The 20,847-nt window shown below is 33.5% G+C and overlaps 1 protein-coding gene across 1 annotated transcript; it reads right to left on the bottom strand.

Moving 5' to 3' along the window:
• Window positions 1-6,260: 6,260 nt before the first annotated feature.
• LOC120333666 (protein yippee-like 2) lies at window positions 6,261-19,213 on the bottom strand. The gene is made up of 4 exons (XM_039400999.2): window positions 18,926-19,213; window positions 17,663-17,706; window positions 16,024-16,132; window positions 6,261-9,808 (listed from the first exon to the last, which is right to left on the bottom strand). Exons 1-4 carry the CDS (start codon window positions 19,028-19,030, stop codon window positions 9,719-9,721), a joined length of 348 nt encoding a protein of 115 aa, XP_039256933.1. The 5' UTR covers window positions 19,031-19,213; the 3' UTR covers window positions 6,261-9,718.
• Between the last annotated feature and the right edge of the window lie 1,634 nt (window positions 19,214-20,847).

Here is a 20,847-nt window from a genome sequence, read left to right as displayed (position 1 = left end):
CAGCGATAATTTTATGGCCGTTTAGAGATTTCATTTTATAAATGCCTTTTTATATCAAAGCGCGTGAGAAACGATGTGCTGCAAAAGTATAATATGATGCTCGATTGGAACTTTTGAATGGCGCTGTATGCCGCATTCTCAACTAGACCTAATTAATAGACGAGTTGATCTGATGAGCGGCGGAATAGAACCAATTGTCAGCTATGACTTCAGCAAAGATAGTTCAACTAGTTTGCCAACGCGGCGCCCAATGCCATGTTGGAAAGAAAAAATGTAACTGTGGTGCGATTCAGGTTTGAGCGAATCCGTTCTTGTAAAGTCGTCATAATCATCGAGCCCGTTTTTATATTGTCGTCATAATTAGCGAGCCCGTTCTTGTAATGTCGTCATAATCAGCGAGTTCGTTCCTATAGGGTCGTCATACTAGCGAACTCGTTCTTGTAATGTCGTCATTATTAGCGAGCTCGTTCCTAAAATGTCGTCAACCAGTTCACTATATATCCTTCGGTACAGAAATTATATATTCATCTTCTTGAATCTAGTCAAAATGGAGTACGGAACTTATTTAGTAAATATATATATTATATTTCTGAATATTGTGAACAAATGTTGCCTTCTTCCTTTCACGCACGTTACAATGTGTGACGTTATTGAAAGACTCGTTGTGTGAAATTTGAATTTTCAGATCGATTAGATTTGACGCTAAAATGCAAATTTGCCAAAAATTAGATTTCGAAGAAAACAATTACTGCGCGATGATAAACGTATCATGCTTGAATATGTTATATACATCAAGTCAATGTAAGCCCATGCTTGGTTTTAAATAGCCTTTCAACCCCCAAAGCACGGTAATTTGCGAATGAGACGGCGCGACAAGTGAAAAAATTATATGGTTAAATTCGATTAAAACTGCATATAGACAATTTTAATAGCCTTCCATACGCCATTATGTCAATTAAAAATGTTTCTCCCAATTTAAACGAATAAGGTTTAGCCACAAAAAGGTACGCATGGTTTACCTTACCAAGATTATTAAATATTTCTACCAGGTCAAGTTCATATTTTCGACAGAGGTCACATTTTGATCGTAAAAATGGGTACTCCTGTAGTATGTGTACCAGGTTAGGGTTAGGCCATAATTTTATTGCGCTTTTCTCTATTTTAGTTTTATTACGAGTTCGGGGACGGTCTGTGTTAGCCAAGTGAATATCACTCAGCCCATAGGCCCAAATTGGAACACATACTTCTGGAGTGCCGGAAAATGTTTATGAATATATATTTTACCTTTTTTTTAATTGTACGTAATTTGTCACCTAAATGTGTCCCACTGACAAAATCAAGTATTTTGTGTCAAAATCTATCATTTCTGAAATTTGTTTCCAATGCGAACAAAAGCTGGCAATTTTAGGTTTTCGTAACTTTTAGAATAAATGATTCGAGTAAACTGAAAGCGTGAAAAGTCGAAAACTCATTATTTCCCGTTTAAAATAGGTGCAATTGACAAAATAGTTATATTCACTTGGCTAAAACAAACAGTCCCCGAACTCGTAATAGAACTAAAATAAGGAAAATCAGAATAAAATTATGGCTTAACTCAAACCTGGTACACATACCACGGGAGTACCCAAAGTTTTAATACAATGAAAATATTCTAACTCGAAAAAATGGCATCGGTGGAAAATAAACAGTCAAATCAGATCGTATTAAAATGTGAAAATCCACAGACAAAACCACATTAAACATTAAATGCAATTACTCGCGGCATGGAATTTCAAAGGCAATTCAACAAAAAATAGCTTTGCGTTTACCGACGAATGACGTGCGAAAATATCTGCCTAGTCATTGTTTATGATTACATTCAAAAGCGAATAGCAAATCTTTCCTGAAATAATGAGAAAAATTTGAGGTCATTGGACACATATTTAACTTTAATTTAAATATTTCTATAATATTAGCAACACCCGCCAATGCCCTGGTATTTCAGTTTCAAATCATTCCTGAAATAATGAGCAAAATTTAAGGTCATGGGACATGTACTGCACTTGATTTTAATCTCTTTATATAATATTAAAAAGTCACGGCCCGAGCTAATTCAGTTTTAATATTATATTGAATATGTGTTATCACGAAATCTTAGTCACAGACACTTATGCTGTGCCAACATGGAAATTTCACATAACGGTGCCAATGGTTATTTTCAGAATATTATTGTTCATGATGTCATCTCATTATGACGCAACATTGAAACAATAGGTTGAAGGAGCCGTGACCGGAACGGACGTTCACGACTTTGTATGAAAAATTAAAGCCAGGAATAGATGGCTAAATTTAGATTTAGTAGTAAATTTTGTAACACTTGAAGACGCCAAGAAACTTTCCCATTCGATATATTTTCACCGTGTTAAAATTTGACAACCTGTCACACAAACATACGGAAACTATCCTCCCATAATAGTTTGGTAGGTAGGTATACATGTGAATTTTGAAACATATATTGTACAAAAAAATCGCGTTTCCCCAAAAATAAGACAGTGTCTTATTTCCAAATTTTCTTTATTTGAAATAGGGCTTTTTTGGGGTATGTCTTTTATTTTCATTTATGAAAAACGAAATTACAAAGTAGGGAATTACGATATTTCATTTATACAAAACAGGAAAACGGATTTCCATTAACTTCTTGCTATCGACTAGGTTTTATTTTATGAGAAATGGCTTGTATTAAAATTGTTTTTAAAATTCAGGCTAGGTCTTATTTTCGAGGGACCACGGTATTAGATTCCAGAACATTTTACTCATGTCTAATATGTTCTTAATCCAAAACCAAATAGTAAAAATACACAGTAACAAATTTCGTTATGCATGCGACACGCAACATAAATTGAACTAATTAAAGCAGGGTGGGAGATTAATTTTAAGCAGAGCCACATGAAAAACACAAAATATTGTGAAGGGCCGGAACAAAAAGATGAATCCAATTCTGCATAAAATTAACCCTTTTTTTTTTATAAAAAAATCGGTCAATGGCATTATTTTGACAAGCTGGCTAGCAAATCTTCGGATGTCCGCGCTCTTCCACTAGTTATTTCTTCGCGTGAGTATTTTCAAGTTCGTTATTTTAGCTGGTATATCGATCTATCTACGATCTGTTATGAACAATTAAACACTCTTAAAATGAGCTGAGTTAATTCTAGTAAAAACAACCAAATTCAACAAAGCAGATTTTCATTTTTTATTAGGCAATTAAATCTGCGAATGGCCATACATAACCAACGTTTCTCTTGAACCGTAATACTATTGTTAGGACTAGGAGATAGATATAGCAGGGGAGAATATTTGTGGGTTCAAACGAGGGCGTGTACGAGTTAAACGTGCACTGTCCGTGGATAATAGGATGTTGTAATTCTGGGGTAAAGTGGGAACGGAAATTGCAAGTCATTTCTCACTGAATTCGGAAGCGACACCTCCCCATGTTCTCTTTCGCCCACACAAAATTTATATAAGATAGCTTTTTGAACTCTAAACAATAATCTTCCAACGGGCGTGGCCGATCTAAATTTGGAGCTTTCTACAGTGTGCGCCATATAATTGACACGGGGGTTTGACACACGGTAGGGGTCATCAGACCTATCCATGTGAATTATAGTGTTACATTACGAACGAAGTTTAACCCTTCTCCACATTTTGATTTAAGGTATGAAAATTTGAATTTCACTCAGCTTTTATAGTCAGTATACGAGTTCATTTTCACGATATCTATCAAAGCGCTTTAATATCTTCAAATGACGTAAAACAATCTCTTTAAAGTCTTAATTTTGACCTTGGTTGCAACCAACCAGAAAAGCCGATACGCATCGACGACAACTCATGAAGAAATTTCCGGTGCGGCTAAAAGGTAAGGAGAGCACCAAACCTTTATTTACAATGGGGAAAATAAATAAAGCTAATGTTAAAATTGCGCATATATAAAATAACCGAAATGTTCAACTTTATAAAATCGTGTTTTTTTTTCTGGCAAAATTGATGCCCTTTACATGACAGACGACAGTGACATATACCTGAAAGGTTGTCGTGGGAAAATCTTTTCGTTAATAGAAATACCCGAGAGGAAGTCTTTAAAATGTTTTGGGTTCAACTGATAACACCGTTTAACCTCGCGACCTTGAGTTTCAAGCAATTAGGCCTCAGGGTTCAAGTGTCTTATCTGCTGATATTAAATGTCTTTGAGTTGTTGTTTAATCGATGATTTTATTTTGGGCTCAATATTTCACTTGCCCTATTTTGTCATTCAAAATAAGACAAGTGTTCGGGGTACAGTTCCTTTTTAATTTTTGTAATATCAAAATAAGTATGAGGCAGTATATATAAAAATATTCTGATGAAAGTTCTACTGTATATATATATAATAACATTTTTTCACAAATTTTTATGGCATTCTAGTTGAAAGAAATCGTGTCGCGTCTGGCATATACAACGACAATTTACAACTAAAACGACAGCTCATGAAGTTTTGCCAACCAGTTCTCTGAGATATTTGAAGAACTGATAAAATTCACGCCCGGAAATAACGCACAAAATCAGAGACTAAAGTAAACTTAAGGAATACCTTGATACTATGTAACGCTCGTTCACCAAAACATATATTAGAGGGTTTTAACGTATTGAGCGTATTAATATTGAGCTGCAAAAGAGAGAGCGGATTGGATTTCAGGGCAGTCATTCACCGTGCACACTGCTAATCCTGAGAAACGTTTCAAGTAATATGGACCTGTTCTTTTAATTGTCCCAAATGTCTGTACACTTCTCCATAATCAAAGAAGTTCAAATTTCCCGAGCATGAGAGTAGAGTACCTCTCTTACATCTTCATTTTGTCCCCCTGGCTTGAGAATCAATTGTACAGAAAACAGATGTATATTACTCGCTGTCCTTCTCAGAATGGACTTTTATTAGAAGTTTCTATTTCCCTATAATCGGAAGCTCCCTTGTACTCGTCGCCATCGGTATTCGCGCGAAGCAGAGGCTTACTTCGCGAGTACAACGCTCATCGATCGAAAACGCAAATGTCCGTTCAAGAAGCTTTGTTTCTCAGACATTTTCGGCCTGCGATTGCACCTCCGCGATTCTGACCCCAACGCTCAACGAACTGAATTTGACCCCTCGCGATTCACATCGTGATTTTATTTCTGATGATAAGATACCTGCCTTTGCCTGGTGTAAGCTGGTATCGAAAGTAATATGATACGACAGCCCTTAGTATATACTTAGAACGCTTTTAAATCTTGATTAAAAGATTACATTTCGAAACTGACCGGATTACATCACTTAATAATGACTTGAAAAGGCTTATTATAATATTCAATCGCAATTATCTATATTATTATAGGAATATATAATATCCTGACTGTATATATACTTGTGAATATTCGAATATGAACAGTGGACGTGACGTAAAACCTACGTTGAAGTATATTATTCACAAAATAATTTCTCTTAAAATTAATAAACCCTATATTTGTGCTGTAGCGTAGGCACAGGTGTGAAAACTAAACTATTGCGTGAAAATTCGGTAAAACTTTATTCGAACTTAGAATAAGTTTTTCACTAATTTTTATTTGATCGACATTAAAGAACATGAAACACGACATATTCAGAGGTGATAATCTGTTCAACATTCAGTTTGAACAAGGGCTGGTCATTTTCGAATACCTGGTAGTTTCAGTATCGAATACTTGGAAGATGTGTAATTGTATGCTATTTTTTTATTGTAATGGTCCTCCAGACACATAAATTACTTAAAACTCGGAATACGTCACATTAAGAAACAATTCATACGACACATTCATCAATAACACAAAGGGAAGAAAGATTCATATGTAAAGCAATGGCTACAATAAAAAAATTCGGTGCTATTACATTTGCACCTATAGATTTTTTTGTTTTACGGATATTTGAACCCATACCAGCCCCAATCCATGGGTTTTAGCACCCGCATATAGATTGAGCCCGCGGATGTTTACATGGGTTCAAATGTACAGTCACCAAAAAATTCACTTCGACCGTTGGCGTACAAAAAAAAAAAAAAAAGATGGCGGTGATTCAAAATTTTCGTCTCAGCTGATTCGAATAATTCACTATTCAAATGTCCAGCCCCAACAGACCAACACAAGCATTCAAATTCTGTTTATCCTATAACTAATGATTGAGGCCTCGACTCATTATTCCTACTCTCAAAATCCTTACTTTTCAAGTAGGAATACACAAATTGCGTGGATATTATTTATTCAGAAATAGGCTGCACACAGAAAATATGAAAAGAAGGATTCGTCATACATAGCCAAGGGTAGGGACGACTTTGGTGTGTGAACGGCGCATCGGAGTTAAACATGCTCAGACGTGTTCTGGTTTTCGAAATTTACAACGAGCCGCAGGTAAAGCTAGTAAATCAGTTACACGAAGTATCGAAACTAAACACAAGAATCGAAAATTCCAGCCTGTATTTCGGTTTAAGGCTGTTTGTTGACAAGAGTATTATGTTGCCCTCGCTGTTCACTGGTCTTCGTCATAGAACTAGAAACGAGCACATTGCGAAATCTTGCAAGTATTTTTCAATTGTTGGGTTTAAATGTTCTATTATAAAGCTTTAATATATTATTTGGCTTGGTTAAACTGGTTAGCTATATAGCGAAACCAGACCTCGTCATCTTTTGATAAATTTCCAAAAACACAATAATAAAGGCTTCAAACGTCATGAATACCCAGCCATGTAATTTATCTACATAGCAACACACCATAAAATTTTGACGTGAACGTGGAGGAAATCAACTTTTGAAAGCTCATGGCAAACAGCCAAAACACTTCGAGCGAGACATCATTTTGCCATTAAGTTCAAGTTGCTAGCGCAGATAATTTTCCACCACGCCAGTAATATGAATTAAATCGGGTGCTATTCGCAAACTTGGACAGTTTCGATTTTTTTTTGTCACATAATGACGTTATGAAACGTTCGTGATATAAAATGAAAAAGCAAAGAGTTTTGTCTGGGATTTTAACCAAAAATAAAACCAGCAAAAACCCCGAATTTTGTAAACCAGAAAATCCCTGGTCACAATCGACACTCAAAGTGTTTGCAATTAAACGAGAATTTCGGTTCATTATATCATCAAGGTATATGAATATAATTTAACCGCCACACAAAAATGCGTACCGTTTTATCGTTAATTATAATTGAAAGAAGCGAAATTCGCAGTCTATCACATAATAAGCTGGCCTTTACGCTAGCTTATCGTACTTTATTTCTGTATATATCGATTTTTATCGTTACAGCGCAGTTGAATAAGAAAAGGGCCTAGCCAGCAGACCGTTTGTTTTAAAAACCGTTCGTCGCGTTGCTATGTCACCCGAACCGCCGTTCGGCTACGTCTTTTCTACTAGACAAAGAAAAAAAAACAGAAATTCATGATTACAGCCTGTATGACTACAGATAATAATAATAATAAAGAGCAATAGACCAGCTAGAAGAGCTCCTTGTCAAACTTTACACTCGATTTATCTACGACCAAGCATGAGAAAAATTTTCGTGCTTGATAATAGATAATTCAAAGAAGTTCGACCCTGGTGAAAAATGGAAGGAACATACAAAAAAGGAAATACCACACATAAAGGACAATAAATTGTGTGAAAGAGAGAATGGGTGAAAAGCTCAAAAAATTACATTTTTGGCAAAATTTTCTTGCTTTGTTTGAAAGCAATAAATAAAATATCTGGTGGGTATGGATAAAATGCGAAGGTTTCTTCAGTATTCACTCGAAAAGGTAACATTGTTTCCTAATTCAATATATGCTGATTTTGCGTGACTGTACCTGAATCATAAATTAAATTCTTTATAATTCAATATACAAATTGTGAAAGAGTAATATTTTGATTCGACCCTTTCCACGTATAGCTCATACAAAATCATGCATACATATAACAGTAACAATTTTCCATGTAAACTGAATTAAGGTGAATACATATATCCATAATATAATGATGGGATTGATTACGACTTTGTGGTGTTGTACTCCTATCCACATAAATTATTAAAATATGTTTGGTATTAATATAAGACCCGGAAACTAAGCTAAATCAATTGGTTGTTTATTGGAAGCATGGGACATATAAAAACTGCACCTTTGCAACACATTTCATTAATGTTTCATATTAAAATGTGTATAAATTGACAAATACTACTAATAGTAATAATACCAAAAAATTCCCACAAGCAAGAAAGAGAAGAGAAAAAACAGAAAAGGGCCTCCAAGGTTGCGTTGGGGAATGCTACAGTGCAAAATAACTAAGTAGAGAAATCGAGAGAAAAATAACAACAAAACAATCAACAATGCAGGGTAAGGTAAATTGGAAATAAATACATATTTCAGCAAAAAAGTGTTTTTCGCTGAACTGACTATAAGTACAATGAATATGCCCCAAGGGTCGAATACTGAATGAAATAAAATAAAAAATAGCAAGAGGGTTATTATTATTAAAATATGGTATGGTAGAAGCGCATCTTCAATTATCATGAAATAGGTCAAATTAGTCCTGTTTTTACACGAGCAGATCTTTAATTACATGTCTGTAATTGAACAGAACTGTAAAAATTCACCAAACAAATGGAATATTTTTTAACAAAATATTGGTAGGAATATGTCTAGGCAGGGGTGAATTAAAGTGCTAATGAGAACATGGTAGTTAATTAAAGAGAATAATCCATATATCTAACAATGTATTATCCAGAGGATTTATAACTCGGAAATAATTGCTCCTAATTAATGCAAAATCCTGCTAGACACGAGAAAACTAATTTCCCATGTCATTTTTTAGATCAAATTAGTATATGAGTTGCCAAGTGATTTTGAAATTTTATTGGCAAATGAGCATGAAATTGGATGTGTGGTCTCAATTATAATCTTGACAAGTTGGATTACAGACAAGGGTGTATATATATATAATATACCAAACAAATTTTGATATATTTCATTGATTATCCGCCTGGGAGAAAATATGTTCCTCATAAACCACTCAGATATAATGGAGCTACTATATATTGACCAAGTACAGTTTTACAATTGTTGCGGAAAAAGGAAAGATAGAAAGGACAGAGAAATGCTGGTATCTTCACAGTAACAGAGAAAAATGCACAACAGAAAATGAAAAAAAAAACAGTTCACAGAAAATCGGAATAAGAAAAAAAATCACAAAGCAGGACCTATATTTTAGGCTTTATCCTCGGACCCGACCACACCTATTAATAGATCAAGCACGAAAATGTTCAATGTACCGATTTATCGTCTTTGATCGGACACTATTTTTCATAAGTACATATTCAACCGAATTCACTGCTTTTATTAACAACAGTTTTAGGTCAATTCAGTAAGCGACATCAAATGATCAATAGCAGCGAGATGTGGACACTCCATCCATAGCACAAAATATCCTCAAGATAATCCATGACAACTCTGGCTACAATCATGCTAATCCGGATTACGACAAGTTGAACTGGAGTTCATCACAACTGGAGATAATCAGATGTGAAATGTGCATCCTAGGACGTTATAGATTAATGTTTTCAAAATGGAGGTCTTGAGTTCAACAAATTCCACTGAAAACTACCAAAAATACCCTACTTTAAGTTACACATTGTCAATTTAAAGTGAAGCAAAACTTTTACTTTCCCAAAGTCTAACTCCATCCATTATCTTTGATCATATGTATCAACTCAATGATGTACTTCCCTTCCTTGTACTTTTGGCTTGTTTCAAATGCGTGTTCCTGTGGCAAAAAAAACATGATTTTGATGTTTCGTGCTTTTACAAATATGGAATGTCATCAACTGTGTGATACCCAACCTTCAAAACTTAGATGTTCAATCGAAAAAATTGAAAAATTAACCTCATTAAAACTTATTTCGCATTTCGACAAAACATTTTTTCATAACAAATATACCATCTAATTGGTATATTCGAGGCCATTATAAACCAGTGTGGTCTCCAGAAACAAAAATTACTTATCATTGACTACAAATAGTATTTATAGGTAAAGTATAATTGACTTCATTATTACTTTGGCATGTATGGGGAATGGATAAAAAGCAAGTAAAGGAAATTTACATATTGTATAATGTTTGTTAAGTATAGTTAGTTATTAAAAAGCAATTTAAAGACATGACGAATGCTTTTTGTTGTGGGCAACCAACAATACATCGCGGAATAGGCCGTGACTTGTTTGACATCAATTTCCTGGCTGAGCAATTTACGGCGTCTGCTTTTCTCGCCCGCTATTTTGACAAATTCATGTCGGCAAAAATCTAACGCAAGTTTTCTATTCTTTGCTAAAGAAAGTTTTTGTCATCTGCTGGAGCATATCAGCTGACTGGTAATAACGATTGTAAGTGTAAACACAACTATTCAAAGCAATTACGATCTCCACGAGTGAACAAAATAACGCAATACCATTGAGAAGCGGACAACAATATGACGTTGTTTCATTGCTCTCAAAACGGTTACAAACATGAAAAAACGAATTGGCAGAAATATACATCGGATAGGCTTTATCATACAATTGTAGCACTCCCTTAAAAGTGGAAAATTCGATACAAAGTGGTCCCAATATTACACAAAATTTAAATTTTTAGAGACCGCAATTTCCGTTGAAAACCACTTGACAAATTACCGATATCGTTCATTTATTCAATCGATAAATACGCGATTTTAATATCCGGTAGCCGTAAATGACATTTTTTTCGAATTATACCAAAAACGGCATATTGCCGATAATGTACGCCTGTATATGGCGCCGAAATTTTAATTTCATAAAGTGCAACGGCGTAATTAGTAGTCAAATTGGCGGGTTTTAAGTCTTCAAAAAACGTGGTCTACTAACAGTCACGGTTTCTAGTTATAAGCTTGTCGGCGACGGTTTCACTTGAGTCAACAACCACTCAACTTCCTTTCTCACATCGCTGTTTGAAATCGCATCATATTCACTGGAATTTCTTGGTAATATTTGAAATCGTCACACTCTTATACTAAGTCAAGTGTGGGGTAAAGCATAGATTGCGACTTCGTGCTATGGCACATACAACGCCGCTGAAAAAATAGATTGTGCGTGTCATTATCCCACACAAAGAATCATTTCAATTCGTAACAGATTCCCCCTGATAAGAAAAGAGACGAACAGGGGAAACCTGTTTTTATCACAGTATATCACTCACTTTACTTTATCAAGATGATGTCGAAAACAATTGTAATTAATAGTGGTACATTTCAATCAATAATGTCCAAAAACAGAATAAAAAATTATTGATTAAATGTTTACAAATATAGAAAGTTATTTCTAAACCCACATCTCCTTTATAATTAATAAAAAAAATTGATGCATATTATTGAGATGTATAAATATAGAATAATGAAGAATAGACACTTCATTAGCATCATTGAACTGCCTACACAACAGGAACGTGTTCTTGTAGAGGTATCACATAAAATACATCATAAATCGATGGATCTGTCATATCAAGCCCAGAAAGGAAAATATGTGTTGTGTAAGCTTTATTGTAATTTAAATTTAACCTAATTACAGGCAGCGATTCAGCGGTTCATGTTATACTTAATCATAATTCCCAGAAAATTCCCTCTGATAAAGGAAATATATCATACAGTTAGAACACATGGACATGGCATAGGGATCAGATGGAAACATATGTGTGAAACAAGATGTAAAAAGTCATTCAATGAACTGTGAGGTCACTTCCAACAAAATGGAAAACACAGAGTTGAAGAAGTCATCATGCCACGATTGCTAAGTTGCAGTTTCATTCAAGTAGATATGTATAGCATGGTGCAATACTATCAACGATACTTCTGCATTTCAGCCCAATTGAATAAGAATATCATCTTAGGAAAATGCAGTAGCGCTATGTACAGATATAAATAAACAGTGATGTCTTAGGACCAATGCAGTAGCACTATGTACAGATATAAATAAACAGTGATGTCCGACCATGCAAGTCACTTGAAAATTTCTTACAAAACATGAATGTCCATTAGATTATGTTCAACATGAATGGCACAAAAATGAAAAGCTTCCATTTTCGAATGCCGATCACTCTATTATAATTGTTCCTGCTTTCATCAGGTGCTTTATGCCTTTGCTGTTGGCATGAAGTCACTGCTATGCAAGAAGCGTGCTACAAAGCTACATCATCCAATGTTTTAGGTCAACTCAATTTATTACCCGCTATATACTAATTCAAACCATTTGGGCCAGAATTCATGCATCAAATGAAGGTATCCATTTCCCTTGATAAATTGAATTGAATCTGATCAATGGAATGGTAAAATATATTTATACCAAGGCTGGGGCCCTCAGTTGTGATTCTGTTATTAATTAAATATTAATTACAAAAAATTAAAAATTACAATAAAGAAAATTTTTAACATAAACTAAATTGGATATTGAATATATAGGAACCATAACTACAGCCATATATGACAACTATCCAGCTATTAAATTCATGTTTAGCAATATATATATAGATATTTTAATGATATAATTAATATTTCCTTGTATATTATACTTCCGCCATAATTATTGAAAATATTAGAAACCATAAAATCTATCAGATGATATTTAAACAAATGTCAGTTCACTAAAAAACACATAACCACATAATATGCCCTGAAGACAAAAACCAAATGAGAAAGATATGATGACAAAGACATTTTGTATTGGTGAAAAAATTGCGGTCAATGGGAATCTATTTTCAATTGTATCCTGTCACGATGCGTAATAGAAGTTAAGATACTTTCAATAATATGTATTTGTAGTTGTGTCTGTTTTGAGTTTGATTCATTGCAAACTCGCCAACTTGGGATTAACAAAATTGCAAAGCACCATCACTCATTTGTCGCAGACTTACAAATAGACTCAAGGAAAAAACTTGAAATCAAGAATAATCCGTACTATAATTACCATATGTAAAACACATATCCGAAAAAATTCCTAAATTTTTTATCATATTTTGAAGACTAGCGGCATAACTTGATTGTGATGTCATATCAAACAATGGTATCAACAACCATTGAATCTAATAATACATTGTCCTTGCTGTAATGTTGATTTCGCATATTTAAATCCCCAAAGACTCCGATATGTGTTGAGAAAGTACTGATTCTGTGGCAACAGCATTTCAATGTTAATATCAATTTTTTGAGTTGTTCGATAAGCAACATAGGTATTTCACATTCACATAGGGAACACACTTTTCTCAATGTTGGTGTTTTTAACTCATTTCCGATGGATGATTTATGACATGTCAAGCTAAGGAAATGAGAAATTGTATGTATCATTCATAAAATTCCTACTAGCCACATATTTGCACTGTGCAGTATATGGCGTCATTGCATGGAGAAGTATGACTGCACAGCTGTTTGCGACCGATGCATTGAAATGTTTGCCATATCACAGCAGTGCAAACAATATACATAAGTGAACTACACAATTTCTAATAATGAGAATGACAAACGGCAATAATAATGGTCGTTTCTCAGAAAGCCTAAATTGATAATAACATTCATAGAAATGATTTTTCTTTAATTGGGAATCCTAATAAAAAAAGAATAGAATTTTTTACAACAAGTTTTCGATTTACAAAACGTCATTCTGAAACACAATAAATGAGAACCCAAACATTGGTTTGAGTAGAATTTGATAAGAAATTGTACCAAGCCTACTTGAACAGCAGCAAATCCAATATCATGGCTAAACTTTGAATAGCGAAGATCAATTCGAGAGAAAATCAATAGTCCTTCTAAACAACAAGGGCAAGGAAATGTCAATTATTCCAAGTTGATCATGATTTTCTACATAACGTGATGCAATAAGTTTTGTGAATGATATATTTTAATTAAATGTGTAGAACACAAAACGATACACAAATTTCATAGAAGTATGGCTAGACAGACATTAATAAATGGCTCGTCCACAATGTTTTCTTCTTATATAAAATGATTGAGGAAGACTGTTGGTATTTTTCAAAGAACATGACAGTTTGATACATAAAAAACATTCAAAACAAAACCGGAATTAAGAAAGCTGCTTATAATTGTGTCAATGATTACATAATCATAAAAAGAGATATACATTGCAGCTTTGAGTCTAACAAAACCTACCTAAATGTATTTATACCCTCTCAAACAGTTACCAGGGTTTAAACTTTATCTAACATAAACTTAGTTCATTTTAAATGCAGGAAATTCAGGTTCTATTTAGGTGAACTTTTATTATCAGATTCTTTTTAATGATAGCATGTTTAAAGATATGGGAAACAATATATGATTTTTCAAACAATAACCAGCCAATCATGGTATCATACACCAACAGGTTGCATAGTGCAATTCACATTATGATTAGTGATTCTGGCATATTCAAGAGGACTTATTATGTATGTAAGTTGAGCAAGCAATACCAGGACGTAGGACTCAAGTGTTCAATGAAATGAACGTGCCAGTATCAAAATCACACCGGTAAAGTCGACACAACACACTAAAGTGACACTTCATAGGATTTATATCCACAATGAAAGTCATATTCGTTAAGTCATGCTCCTTGAATCCATATATAATAGTATCAATCACAAAAGATACAATCCACTCATAGACGGCCTTACCCATGATTAAATAACGACATAAAGGTCTTGTTTTCATAGTCTATTTCCGTAAAATTTAAAAATAACATAGTTTGCTTAGATAGATGATTTCAACAACATGTCATGGCAGTGTATGGCACCTAGTATCACAGAGTACTGTACTGTATATTTGAATGAATTTTCACTTTTTGTTTAGTCCTAAATTCCTAATTGAGTAAATGAACTCAATTATTATGTTTTGCAACATGATATGACGCGATCGTACTGTATATTTAGATGAATTTTCATTTTTTGTTTGGTCCAAAATGTGAATGTAATTCTAATTCTGTTCTATTCTAAATTAGTAATTTCTATGCAATTTTTTATTGGATTAAATGTTGATCGGTGTAAAAATTTAAAGTTGATTGGAAATATAGAGATTAGATGCCTCATATTTACATCTAACATAATTTTATAATGCATTCGTAACATTAACATCACAAAGTTTGTGAAATCAGATCAATGATTTTATATGACTCAAATACCGGCGATTGAAACAGCTGTGATTTTTATCTGCCTTGTTTTATCAACTAACAGAATGAGTCATTACCAAAGCCATGTTACCAATACATGTTAAATTTGAATATACTTTGCCTGGAGGCTCAAACTGCATTCACTTTTTCCCTAAGATATTAATAGAATTATATTGTAACAGCTGAGTATTGATATTTAACAGCAGGCTAAGCTGATTCCATTGAAGTCAATTGGTATGATTATGTAAATATTGGCAACTGTTGCTAAAACATTTTAAAGAAAGAAAGAAAATTTCTTCGCTGGGCTATACGCCACAAACATTATGATAATTACATTCTTTTATTGGGCATTGTATAATATGAACTATTTAACTAGGTGTTGGTGGGATAAGCGAGGCATTATTGAACACCTGCCATAATTCAGGTAAAAAGATTAATTATCAAACAATTATACTTTACAATTCCAACTGAAGGTTTTGAGAAGAGCATTTATGATATCACAAAAAGGCCATTTATTCTTACAACCATAACTGAATTGAAAATTACCCAACCATTGCGAATGTGCTAAGGTGTGTGCAAATATACTCTTTATAAAGATACAGAAGAATTTTACCATAACCTGAAAAAATATTTCAAAACCCATATAATATGAAGAAAAAATTTCTCCTTTACAGTATATGAACTCAATTATTATGTTTTGCAACATGATATGACAGGATCTAAATTGCAGCACTGTTGTATTAAAAAAAAACCATGCAATATTCTCAGACTTCGAGGCTTCATTATGGAGCCAGATTTCTTTAAACTGAAGACAATATACCACTTACATATTTCCACCCTAGTGTTGTATTACAGCATTCACAGAAGATATCGGACACCGCATGTAATCCGGTCAATAGCACCCTTTCCTCAGCTGGTCCGCAGCCGATGTTTACTCTGTAAAAAACAATAGGAGGAAATCGGTGTTTTAGTATTGAGTGTCTCAAAGGAAGATATTAACAAAGCAGAAAATTCATTACTCCAGTAGTATGTGTACCAGGTCCTAGTTAGACCATAATTTTCCTTATTTTAGTTCTATTACGAGTTCGGGGACTGTCTGTGTTAACCAAATGAATATCCCCCTGCCCATAAGTTGCAGTCCTTTCACACAACTTTATGTAAAGTAGGCAAACAAATTTAGTTACCTCCATATTGGTACACATACTTCTGGAGCACCGACAATTCAATAAAACGTTATTTTAATATAATGCAAAATAAGATATACTGGATCTGAAATGTGATTTACACATTTATGACTGAAAACCTCAATTTCAGTGAAATATGTGCTTTCACAGTAATAACTGTCATCAACAAAGCACAGTGAAACCAATGTATTCCTGTACAAACATTCTTATACAAACATATAAATTTCATGGGTTCTCAGGCAAATTCCAAGCCATGGAAAGAAATTTTTTTATATTCCTAATAAAGATTGATGAAGACATTAAACAAAATCCATTATCCAACATATATCAATAATTGTACAGATTGTAAATTGGAATATCAAATAAGATCTCATACACAAATTAGGGCTTAACCTTATACATATATACTGGGCTTGAATTGAGTGCTAGCATTCAATTGGCAACAGTTAAATATTGGTAGCCAGAAACAGTGCCAACACTTACTATACGTAATGCCTTGTCTGCATGTATGTATAGGTCATATACATACATACGAATGACAATTTAAATTGTTAATGTAATATTGCACAATTTGCTGATAATATTTTCAACTTATATATATCTCAATAATTCCATTTTGAAACCAAATGCATGATATTCAATATGGTTGAACTGTAAGCATACTAGCAGACTTACTGCACACCAGAGTCTGGTAATATGATATGTAATAGCACATGAATATCCGGCTCTATAATAATGTTTGGGCATAATCACAAAGGGCCATTCAAATGTTGCTGATTATGCATCATTGCGGCAATGTGACAGGTAATTTCCTCGTTTTGCAAAAAATGGTTCTTGCTGAATATTTTAATATGAATGATAGCTTTTGGATCATTTGTGTATGGATTTATAATGATGAGTTACAAAATGATGAATAATTTTGATAATTTACCTTTATGATTCATATATTACCATATTTATTATGTAATATTACATGATAATAACATCAAAATGAAAATTTGACTAAAGCAATTTAGACTGTCAAAAAATTTTGATAAATACACAACCAAGAACCAACTCAAGTCAAGGTTTCAAAAAAATTGATGTAAGTAGAAGACTATAATACCCATAAATAAGTGTAAACATTTTACAAGTTTTACAAAATATCCAATCATTTCAGATAAAAATCATCTGTGTGGATAAAATTTTTGATATCTTTGCAAAAAAAAAACAGAATATTTTGATGCCATACTAAATACAATTCATGTATGTATATGTGGAAAGAAGGCTAAGAATTACTCACACAGAATTGAACAAATATGCTCTTCCTTGACTGCCTTGGAATGACTGCAAAAGTAAATAAGAAAATTCACAAGGGTGAAATATATCACAAAGATGTGAAACTACAATACTGTGTGCATTGTAAGTATTACTTGTAGACTTGGCCTATTTAAATTTAGCTAATTCAAGGTTATGGCTTAGGGAAAGGAATAGTTGTTTGATGAAATCAATAAAATATTCTTTTTCCAATTAATATACGGCACCCTTTCGTATTTTAAAACTCTATGTACGCAATGACGCAGATATAACATAGATTGTGATAGGTCAGTTGGTGTCATAAGGGTACCTGTGTACTGTCGCATAACAATGAAAATATTGACTTTTTCAACATATTGAGAGTAAATAGACACAATAATAAACTCTATTTTTTATATTTGTCAATCTTTAACCATTGAAATTCATATATATATTTATAAATTGCAACACATTATAGTAATTTAAAACTACCATTTATAAAAATTATTTCATCAAATGCTTTGTATTCAATTTATTTATTAAAATACAGGTTAAATCAAGGCGATAGAATGGCACTTCTAGCTTTAATTAAACAATAAATTGCTTTTCATAAAAGTACTGTAAGGAGAATTCACATTTTTACATGAGTATGCGTGAGCAAACAATTCTTAGGGGATTACACTTGCGAGGTCACAGTGAATCCTTGTAAACTTTATTTTATGCAGAAAAATTGACATAAATGATGAGTTTTTTACTTTACATTGGAACAGTGATTTTCATTGTCTGAGTTCTCGAATAAAGCTTTCATTTTCAAATAGAACAAATTTTGTACTAAATTTCTCATGCTCAATGCATAAATGTTGTAATTCCTCGGACTGGTTTCACATCGGCATCACGTACGCAATCAAAATAGATCAATAATTGATAATACTTGACGTGCTTTACAAAGAATTTAGTAGCGTATCCGTCATATTCAATCATAGATATAGCATAATACGAAGAAAATCAATTCAATTTGAAGCTGCACTTGACAGAACATACCACTAATTTTCAATGTCTCGTGCTGGGTAATATTTTCAATGTAACAACTCATAATAAAATAAGGATTATTTGAGAATGAGATATGAAACATCAATATAGTATGGTAAGATTTGGCTAATTAATTGCTATTTCAAGCAACATCACTCAAAGACAATTAGAAATACTAAAGAATCTCATACAGAGAATAGCAATATTTGTTTGAATGAAAAATTTTCTGTAATCAAGCTACCTTAGAAATAAGGTCATCATGCTTAGCTAGATGAGCTCTGCAATGCACACAACTGTAGGTTCGTTGGCATTCTGGCCCCAAATACGCTTGAAATGTCTTCACCATAATGGAATGTTGATTTCGAACACAAATTCAATAAATATCTTTCAACTATAATAAATTGATTTTCTTCTCAAAAGTTGAATATGTGGACTTTTATGAAACATATATTATTGCTTTTGAATGCAAGTTGTTATTATGCCAATGTACTAGGTTATTTTAGACGAATCTAAAAAAAATTAATGATCAATATGTTGGTAATCAATAGTCTGATAGTCTATATTGAATTTTATACTGGATTACTTTACGATCCTACATGGCTAGAGCATCTGCAACAATCCTAGATTTCAGTATTTTAATCTCTGGCCTACACATCAACTCAGAATTATGAACAAGAACAATAATAAACTGGCTGCATTCAAACAAAAAAACTATAAAACTTTGAATTCACAACCAATAAATTTTTTAAATCATCATGTTATCATAAAATTTATCTTCCCGTTTTTACCTTACGTCACTCTACTAACTGACTAAAAGGTAAGCAAATATTTGTAACACTGGTTAACACGATGCAAAACAGTAAACTTGGTAAACAGCCTGTTGTCGGCAGCTGAATTCTACGTACTGATGATGACACAAAAGCAGTTACACCAAATTATACAGATGTTTATCGTCTAGTAATAAAATCTTTCATTACTTTGGAAATCCCGTCATATTATTATTTCAAATCGGGAATGAGAATTCCACTCGTAATCTCAAATCGCTTCGGTCAAAATTAAATTATTATCGTATGGAAATATTAGCATATAAAGGAAATAATTAAAGCATTTTGTGAAAAATCGACAAAAAACGTGGAAAAATTCGCGATTGCAAATTCATCGCAATAACATTTTATACTGGTATATATATACTGATATAGGTCTACTTTTCTGCTCATAAACTGAATACAAGATAACTTTCCAGTTGTTTACATACAATCTGGGTTATTACAAAACGACCACAATACCTGTCGGAGTTCTAACACCGCTGCGATACACGAAAGCATGGAGCGATGTCAGTTCATAACAAACTTCCTCGCGTTCAAAACAAACGTGGTCAAACCAGCGAACCGACTACGTCACGTAGCCTAAGTTGCCATGTGAAACGACTGAACGTTTCTTTGTTCAGCGAGGACGAGCGACCGCGTTTTTCTTTACATTTTCTCTCCTGCAGACAACGAAAGCCTACACGAGCCCACGTTCCGCCCCCTTTTTTATAAAAAAAAAGAAACCTAATTGTCGTTCGAGTTTGCTGAAAAACTTTATTTATCGAGCAAACTCGTTCGATTAATACAAAGAGAAAACTGATATGCGACTGAACGAAGTCAGCTGTTTTCCGCCTCAGACGTAAACAAAAGGCAACCGACATTCGTATTCCATGTGTGACGGCGGATGTGAAGCGACGACCGAAAGTACGAGCTTTAACCTAAGCACAGATGTGAAACGCGTACCGTTATTTTGAATTTAAAAGACGTTTTTACTAAAAACCCATATAGATCCTAAGGTTACAAAACAGTTGTTTTTATCGACCTTATATGCTACGCAAATATTTCATTCGTACCATAAACTCGAGCCGCGGAAGAATATTAAACGAAAAATCAATAGAATTTCTGTTCCACGAACAATAACGACTGGTATAATACCAACATTTAAACATGTGCGCGCGTGTTTATTTGCGTAATTTCTGAATAAAACATCTGATTTTACAACAATTTATGCGTAAATACAGTTTTTAGATCTTTGACACGTCCCGTTGGCCCGATGTTCCTCGCATAGCGCTAACACGAAAATAACTCATCGCAAATAATATCCCCGAACTTTCGACCCGAACAAAATTAAAAGTGT

The sequence above is a fragment of the Styela clava genome, chromosome 15 (assembly GCF_964204865.1).
Source record: "Styela clava chromosome 15, kaStyClav1.hap1.2, whole genome shotgun sequence".
Classification (NCBI taxonomy): Eukaryota; Metazoa; Chordata; class Ascidiacea; order Stolidobranchia; family Styelidae; genus Styela; species Styela clava.
The sequence above is the reverse complement of the archived record's forward strand: the minus strand, read 5'-3'. Positions and strand labels throughout refer to the sequence as shown.